This window comes from Tasmannia lanceolata, unplaced genomic scaffold (genome assembly GCF_043159265.1).
Source record: "Tasmannia lanceolata isolate RefF3 unplaced genomic scaffold, GAP_Taslan_0.1 ptg000008l, whole genome shotgun sequence".
Classification (NCBI taxonomy): Eukaryota; Viridiplantae; Streptophyta; class Magnoliopsida; order Canellales; family Winteraceae; genus Tasmannia; species Tasmannia lanceolata.
The window spans coordinates 11,404,662-11,413,415 of record NW_027518685.1 but is presented as its reverse complement, the minus strand read 5'-3'; the positions used below and the strand labels follow the sequence as shown (position 1 = coordinate 11,413,415).

General features: G+C 36.7%; 1 protein-coding gene across 1 annotated transcript; it reads left to right on the top strand.

The window, feature by feature from the left end:
- Nucleotides 1-1,244: 1,244 nt before the first annotated feature.
- Nucleotides 1,245-8,282, top strand: LOC143884353 (protein DETOXIFICATION 16-like). Its single transcript, XM_077387864.1, has 8 exons — nucleotides 1,245-1,609; nucleotides 4,298-4,842; nucleotides 5,041-5,127; nucleotides 5,426-5,482; nucleotides 5,564-5,802; nucleotides 6,399-6,517; nucleotides 6,625-6,711; nucleotides 8,053-8,282. The coding sequence occupies exons 1-8, from the start codon at nucleotides 1,325-1,327 to the stop codon at nucleotides 8,116-8,118; spliced, it is 1,485 nt and encodes a 494-aa protein (XP_077243979.1). The 5' UTR covers nucleotides 1,245-1,324; the 3' UTR covers nucleotides 8,119-8,282.
- Nucleotides 8,283-8,754: the final 472 nt, after the last annotated feature.

The following is an 8,754-nucleotide window of genomic DNA, read 5'->3' as shown; positions in this document are numbered from 1 at the left end:
GATATCTATTAAATGCCCTACGGTCCTACACTATATTATATATATGGGATTTGCTAGCATCCATTGCAGAAGGCATTTCGCAGATTGTCTGTTGCATCTGGCAGCAGCCACCTCGTTAATGAAGACAAAATCTGCTGTAAAGTGAGCCTTTGTGGCTGCTGCAAGATGCAATAGACCATTTGCAAAATGCCTTCTGCGATGGACGCTAGAAATTCCTTGTTATATTAAGGGAGAATTTGGGTGTCCCCCAAGATTATATAAAACCTTATATGTAATGGAAAACATTGGGTAGTCACATGAGATTGTTTAAAACCTTACAAATGTGTACTTGTTTTTAGCTATTGAATCTACATACAACGGGAAACTTGGATGGCCCTTACAAATGTAAAGTTTCCTTTCATTATTAGATATCATTAAAATGCAAATTTTTTCAATAATTAGCTACAGAAAAAAATTGCAAGTACCGATATTTGCAATACCATGCTTTGATAATGGGACTAACTCTCTTTGTCTTCTATTATTTAATTGGTTGAGGAGAGCTTTCTGGGAACTGTAATAGGTTTTGACAGCTTATTAAATAATAAAAGACAAGGCAAGTTAGTCCCATTATCGATATAAGTAGCCATATAGTTATACAAGACATTTGATTGCTATACGGAAATTTCATTTCGTACATTAAAATTATGCATAAAACTGATGCCAATTTAGAGAGCCTTTTGGGAACTGAAATAGCTTTAGACAACTTAATAAATAATAAGAGACAAGGTGAGTTAGTCCAATTATAAAAAATGTAGTGCCAATATCAGTAGCCCTGTAGTTATATGGACATTTGATAACCATACAGAAATTTACATTTAACAGAATAAAATTATGCATAAAACTGATGCCAATTTAGGGAGCTTTTGGGAAATTGTAATAGCTTTTAAGAACTTCTTAAACAATAAAAGACAAAGTGAGTTAGTGCCATTATCAAAATGTTGTAGCGCCAATATCAGCAGCTATATATGAGATTTGCTTTTAACAACTTATTAAATAATTAAAGACAAGGTGAGTTAATGCCATTATCAAAACATTCTAGTGCCAATATCAACAGCCATATACCAGACATTTGATAGCTATACAGAAATTTACATTGATTGGACTGGTTAAAAGTTAAAACTACGCACAGAACTAGATGCCAATTTAGCTATTTTGACTATATAGCATGGGTATTTACGTCAAAAAAATCCACACATATATGGTTGATGCACAAATGGCGATGGTGGATCCTTGAGCTAAGCTTTAATTCCTTCTCCCTGCAGAATTATACTGATACTGGAGAAATATGGAAGAAGAAAACAACCCATCTCTCCAATCTCCTTTACTTCAAAACTCTGAAAAGAGCTCTGAGTTTTGTGGAGAGAGTACTCAAAATGGTTTTAGTAGAACTGAGATAGTTGCAGAGGTGAAGAAACAACTTTGGTTGGCTGGGCCTCTCATATCAGTTAGCCTTTTGCAGAACTGCCTACAAATGATTTCAGTTATGTTTGTTGGTCATCTTGGAGAGCTTGCTCTTGCAAGTGCTTCAATGGCTACTTCCTTTGCAGGGGTCACTGGTTTTAGCCTTCTGGTATATGGGTTTCTTTTTTCTTTTCTTTTTTCCAACACATTGATTTAATTAACTTCAATTAATAGTTGGTGCCCTTTTTATCTATTTTCCTATCTTAATGATGTTTTATCATGAAAGATTCAATTGATTGAAAGTTTTTTAGGAATACCCATCTCAAGCTCAATGATGTTTTATCCTGTAAGATTCAATTGATTGAAATTTGTTTTAGAAATAGCCATATCAAGCTAACATCTCTTTTAGTCAATGCTAGTATTCTTTTTATTGATAGTTTCTGTGTCTTCTGGTTTTCGACCATGAATACTATGAAAAAGAAAGTTCATCTCTTGGAAAAATATGGTAAACTTTTCCATATTATTAACCATTTAGATTGAGATAATGGATGTATTATCTGTTGGGAGTCTACTATTTAGATTGAGATAATGGAAGCATTATCTGTTGGGAGTCTACTATTTAGATTGAGATAATGGAGGTATTATCTGTTGTGAGCCTACCCCATGGTTCCATTCAAAAGGGTTGGGTGGTTCAATCCGAAGGTTCAAGAAATTTGTATGGAACTCTTCCAAATTCTTTACTACTTAAATTATCATGACATTTCATCTATCATTTTGCATTTTTACACATGAATATTCAAGAAAGGGTTTAAGAACCCACCGTATCGGAAAGAGCCGGCTTTAAAGAGAAGAGACAATCCAGTCATTTAAATGTCTCCTGGAAGATTTGCTGAATGGAGAGGAGCTGACTTTAAAGAGAAGAGACAATCCAGTTTAGGATGCTGTTTATATTAGTAATCTAGAATGGTATTGTTGTAAATTGTGCTGAGAAGGATGTGTTTTGTTTGAAACAAAAAGACCCTTATCCCACTCTTCAGATTCAAAATCCTTTCTGCTTTATTATTTTTATAGAGAAGTCTCTGTTTTTAAAAATTCTAATGGAATAAGGGTCTATGTTTTATCATGACAAGGCTGTTTATTCTGACTTTGTGTTGTCTACTTTTCCCAAATAGGAAAACACTTTCTATTGAACTCATTCAGGACCAATAGCCGAATCAATCCCCTTGTTCTTCATTTCTTTTATTGGGTGACTAGTATGCTGGGACTGGCCCATTCATCCTATGCCATCAGTTACAACTCAGTATGAGTCTTAGATGCCTTTTTTCTTTAGAACTCAAAGCTTTTAGTATGTTCATGCAATTCAGGATTCGAATGACATTATACAGATCCTTGAAAACTAAGTCTCTGAATTCTTAAATCATTATTTTCCATAACTTACAGTTTTCCTAATGAAGAGTAGGCTCTGTTTCTCACAAAGTCCTTGGTAGCTGAACCAGTTCTTATTCTCATCCATTGCTTATTTTCTCAGAAACAGTCTTTATACAATTTGACTCTCTAAATGCTTTAAATGCCTATTCAAGTATCAAGATATCTTTGTTTTTGTCTCCATTACTCTCAGAATTTTAATGGAAAAATTATGTCCTATAAGCCACACAAAGACAGACTCCAGTTCGAAATTCTTATTACTCCCAAAACTTTAGCAATTCTTTGTTAAATTTTATTACATGGATATCCTAGACTCAAGAGTTCTTTAAAGCTGAAGCAGATTTAGATTTCTCACTATTTCACTCATTGCTTTTCTGTATATATTGATAATTGGGAGACTCCCAAAAATGTGAACCAACAAAGGCATATCCTGATTAGCCAAACCAATGGAGGCAGAAGTTCTCATCTTCACAGATATGCACTATAGTATAGAGGAGCCCTGCAAGAGGTAAGAGCAAGATAAAAAGAACAACAGAAATATGCTACCTTCCATGATGGGGAGCTTGTCCCCTCCTCTTTGATAACATTGTAGGAACCTCTCATCAATGAGCATATACTAGCAAATCAAAATCTTCAACCTGTTCAGTCATGAACTTGATAGTTGGACCCTTTGAAACAAGAAAACTGTAGCTGTTTCATAGTATGATCAATCACCACCAACTTTATCACCAAGGCAGTTTGCTTAACATGCTGCCACTGTCCTTGATTCTTGATTTCCAAACAGTGAAAAAGAATGTGATGAATAATATTGATTTAGCTGCTTGTTAGCTTATGCCTCATACACACCTTTATAACCCAAAATTTTTGCCTTTTAATATGTTTATCAAGCTTGAGTTCATTTCAATCTAAAATTGTTTTTTACAGGTCTTTCAGTATTCAAAATATTTGTAGGCTAAATGAGCTTTCAAATCTCTACTCCCTTTATTTATCAATAATAAGTTTTTATCTAGCCCTCCCCATACCCCGCAATAGCGGGAGCCTCGTGCCCCCTATACAATTCTACTTGTATATTGTACAATCTTGGGATGGTAGAAAGTCAAGAAAATACTCAAAAAATCATGTGCATACAGTGGAAAATCATGTGCATACTAAAAGCTCTTTCTCATAATCTCTCTATTCAATTTCTCATCTAACGGCCACTACTCTAACCTGCATCCCAGCACGTAGAAATAACCATAGCTCAAACTTTTAATGGAATCTCTTTCAAATCAACCTAAACTTGTTATTAATCATGTAACTCTATACATAACCGAATCCTAGTTGAAACAACAACCTAATTTTCATAAGCAATGATTCTCAACTATATATCTTATCAAGTTGTTTAAGAAAATTCATGCATGAAATTCTTCCACTTCCTCTTTTCTATTGCTAGTTGGGTATGGGAAGCGCATTGGATACATTATGTGGGCAGGCATATGGAGCAAAGCAGTATCATATGCTCGGCATACAAATGCAGAGGGCTATGTTTGTCCTTCTACTTGTAAGTGTTCCACTTGCTCTCATCTGGGCCTATACGGGTAACATTCTCATGGTGCTCGGACAAGATCCAGAGATATCAATGGGAGCTGGACTTTATGCTCGTTGGATGATCCCAAGCATTTTTGCATATGGCCTCCTCCAATGCCTTGTCAAGTTCCTGCAGACTCAGAGCATAGTCTTTCCAATGATGATAAGCTCTGGAATCACGGCATTACTCCACATCCTTGTATGTTGGATTCTGGTGTTTAAATCTGGCCTTGGCAACAAAGGTGCTGCATTGGCAAATTCAATCTCGTATTGGATCAATGTGTTGTTATTGGTACTTTATGTCCAGATATCTCCTGCTTGTAAGAAAAGTTGGACTGGTTTATCAAAGGAGGCCTTGCATGATGTCCTCAACTTTGTAAGACTTGCTATTCCTTCAGCTGTTATGGTTTGGTAAGTCCCACTTTCCCACTCTTAAGCAATTTGTCTTTAAATATCAAGGTTCTTTTTTATTTTGCAACTGCCTCTGGGAGTAATTATATGTACCTCACACATGCACACTTGCACACAAATAAGTCTAGTCTTATTTCAGGACATTTTTCTCTTTGAGGAGTGTGAAATTTTTAATATTGTTCTTATGACTTGAAACAGCTTGGAATTCTGGTCATTTGAGATGCTGGTTCTCTTGTCAGGGCTTCTTCCTAATCCAAAGCTTCAAACATCAGTGCTATCAATTAGGTTAGTTTCCAAGTCTTAAAGTTTTCTCTTAGCAGATTGAGAGTTCCCTTAATTTGTTTTGTGAAGAAATGCTAACCACTGGCTTCAACCATCATATGGATAAAAGCAAGGGATAAAAATTAAAAAGAAGTTATTCCATATTACGTATATGCTTCTGGACCAACGTCATTAAATTTCAATATCATTTTGAAAAGTCGGTGCCCCCTTACTTACAACTGTAGGATCTATCGCATATAATTTTCTATATGACTATTCAGACTGTTATTAGTTGTTAATAATAATCGTCTTATCTTCCCAGCCTTAACACATGTTCAATGGCCTTCATGATCCCCTTTGGTCTTGGCGGTGCAATAAGGTCAGTTGAATTGGGCGCAACGATACTGTTTCCTTAACTCTTATTTCTAGATCTTTAATTTATTGTATGTTTCTTTTTCAGTACAAGAGTTTCAAATGAATTGGGTGCTGGGCGTCCACAAGCTGCACGGTTAGCAGTACGTGTTGTATTATGCATGGCGATTATAGTGGGTTTGGTAGTGGGGTCAACCATGATTTTGGTTCGTGGGATATGGGGCTCTGCATATAGCAATGAAGAAGAAGTGGTGAAATATGTTGCACAAATGATGCCATTGCTTGCAACTTCAAACTTCATGGATGGAATCCAATGCGTCCTCTCAGGTATGAACTATGTACTTTCAAATCAACTCTTATCGACATTAAGGGGCTGTTTGGATATGCGGATTTTAAAATCTTGGATTTTCTCAAAATCGTAGTTGGGGGACGAGAAAAAAAGGAGACCTACTGCTGTACTTCTCTTTAGAATCTTGGATTTTAAGTAAGAAATCCAGTTTTTAGAAATCTCTCCCACATCCTGAGATTTCTAAAACCTGGAAACATGGGATGATCTCCTGCTCTCTTACTGACGGAAAGAAGGGTGAGAAAACCGAAAACGATGGCCGGTCTCCTTTTTTCGTCTCCCAACTACAATTTGGAGGAAATCCAAGATTCTAAAATCCACGTATCCAAACGGCCCCTAAGAGTTTACCAGAAGTCGTAAAATTAAGAGTTTATCATTATTAAAGTGGTTTTATAATTGTCACTTTATGAATTCAAATTAGTTTACTCAACGCCATATTGGTTTCCATTAATGGAATTAGCTCTGTATTTTCTCTGGACTTCTCCTTTAGCTTTGAAACTTTTTCATGCTTATGATGATTGTTTAATTTTGAACTGATTGTGAATCATAATATCGGTGGGTGTCTTTGAACATTTAGGCAATTCTAGAGGATGTGGTTGGCAGAAGCTTGGTGCTTTTGTCAACCTTGGAGCTTATTACATTGTGGGAATTCCTTCGGCTGTTCTCTTAGCTTTTGTACTCCATGTTGGAGGAAAGGTTGGTTTTCATCTTTTTTCTTTGGTATGTTCTTGTATATATATGTTGTTGGTGTCGAAAACCATAATTTTGGTTGATGTTATGGTTTTTGGAATTGTTGTCAACAGGGGCTTTGGATGGGGATCATATGTGGGCTTTCTGTACAAGTGTTGATGCTTTTATCCATAACACTTAGCACCAATTGGACGCAAGAAGTAAGTGATTTCTTTCTAACTCATCCTGAATGGAACAAGGTGTTTCTTTCAGTTATTTTCATTATGGATGCCTGCACAAACACTATTTTATTATTCGATAACACAGATAGTCTAGCATTCTTGAAGTTATCATCTATGTTTCATCATGGTCAAGGAGGATCGTGTGTACATGTATGCTGGTAATGGATTTTCCAACTGCGGCAAAAGCTGATAAGATGGAAATGAGTACAGGGACCATGATTTTAACCCAAACATGTTCTCAAGGCCAGTATACATTGGAGGAATGATATGGTTTCCCGAGCCATTTTTGCCAAAGAAAATGATTGTCTAAGTGCAATTGGGGATTGAAGCATTCATTCGTTTCTCCCCATCATGAATAAGCCATGCCTAAAATTCTCTCCATTGGATGATCCTAAATTTAGAACTTTGGGTTTGCAGATGGATGGTTCAGAAAGTTAGAAGGCAGCAGTGCAAATATACGCATAAATCAGAGGGTTATGATTTTCTAAACCAGGAGACTTTTGGTATGATATCAGTTCATTGTGAGGCCTAGGAGATAAGGGTTTGGAACACCATGCTATTTAAACCCACAGGTACTTTTTCCGCCACACTGACCTCATCTGGTCAGGGACCATCCAAGAAAATCAATGCAAGACCTAGATCCAAATATCCAATTAGGGTTTGCTGTCAATAACATGAGTAACAGGTGTATGCCTTAGATCGGCACATACAATGCTGGTACCATATATAGTTTCGAAATTCCCCCATGTCATCTTGGACTTCCCCGAGTCAACTCCCTTTTACCTTAGCTGCGTTCTTGTTCGAGTCCGCGTTTTGGCCTACTAAGTCAGTCACAACTCCTTAGACTCGCTCGAGTTATTACGACCACAGCAACTGAATACTCGACCGCCTCATGCTGAGTTGACTAGGATTTGCTTTGGCCGTGTTTTCAAACACTAGGTGGTAGTGCCCAAAAGATTTATACTTATGCAAGTAGCTTGTTCAAGACAGATAAGGCCAGATGAAATAACGCTAAGGAATAGTTGGGCGTCTGTTTTTCTGTTTTGGAATCAATTATATTTGTTCCTCAGATCTTAAGTTCAAAATAGATTTTAGTGATTCTCAGTTAAAGGAAATAGAATACTTTCAGTTGGTAATCCTTCAATAAATGGTAAGCCAATCTTTTTCTATTATCGATAGTCATTTGATTCTTGTGAAAATCTTGACCAAATGTGTAAAGAATTCACTGCACATGCTGCCTCTTTATTTCAACCCTATTTATTTTGTTGCACATATCTTTCTCATCCTCACAAGAAGTTTATTCCTTCTGTGATTTAACAGGCGAAGAACGCTAAGGATAGAGTTTATAGATCCAGCATCCCCATAGACATTCAATCATCAAGCTGACATGTTACCACTCCCAAGTAAATTTTCACCACAACTATAGTTCTACAAACCCAAATCACATTATTCTGTAATTGCTATTGAACACTTTGAGTGAACTGTTTCGTCTTGATCTGTTACACGATCATATCAGCAAACTTATATCCATAATGTGGCATTACAACGCAGACATGGTGCAAAGTTGTTGCAACTATAAAATCACATTAACACCCATGGAGTGCATTAAATCTGCAGCCAACATTTTCATGATAGATTTAAGTTTTTTGACTGTTGAGGTATAAAACATTAAATAATGCCATCTCCAACAGCTTAGGTTTGTGGAGTAACCGGTTGTTTCACATGGTATCAGAGCAAAGGTTCTGTGTTCAAAACTCCTTGATATTAAAAACCCGTGATTTGCTAGAGACCATAGCAGAAGGCATTTCGCAGATGGTTTGTTGCATGCGAGAGCAGCCAAATAGGCTCACTTTTCGACGGAGATTTTGTCTTTATTGATGAGGTGGTTGCTCTGGGATGCGACAGGCCGTCTGCAAAATGCCTTCTGCGATGGTCCCTAGCAAATCACTAAAAATCCACATGTAATGGCCAACTCAAAAGAGACATGTGCCACGTGTAGGCCAACCCCAAAATAGAGGTTCC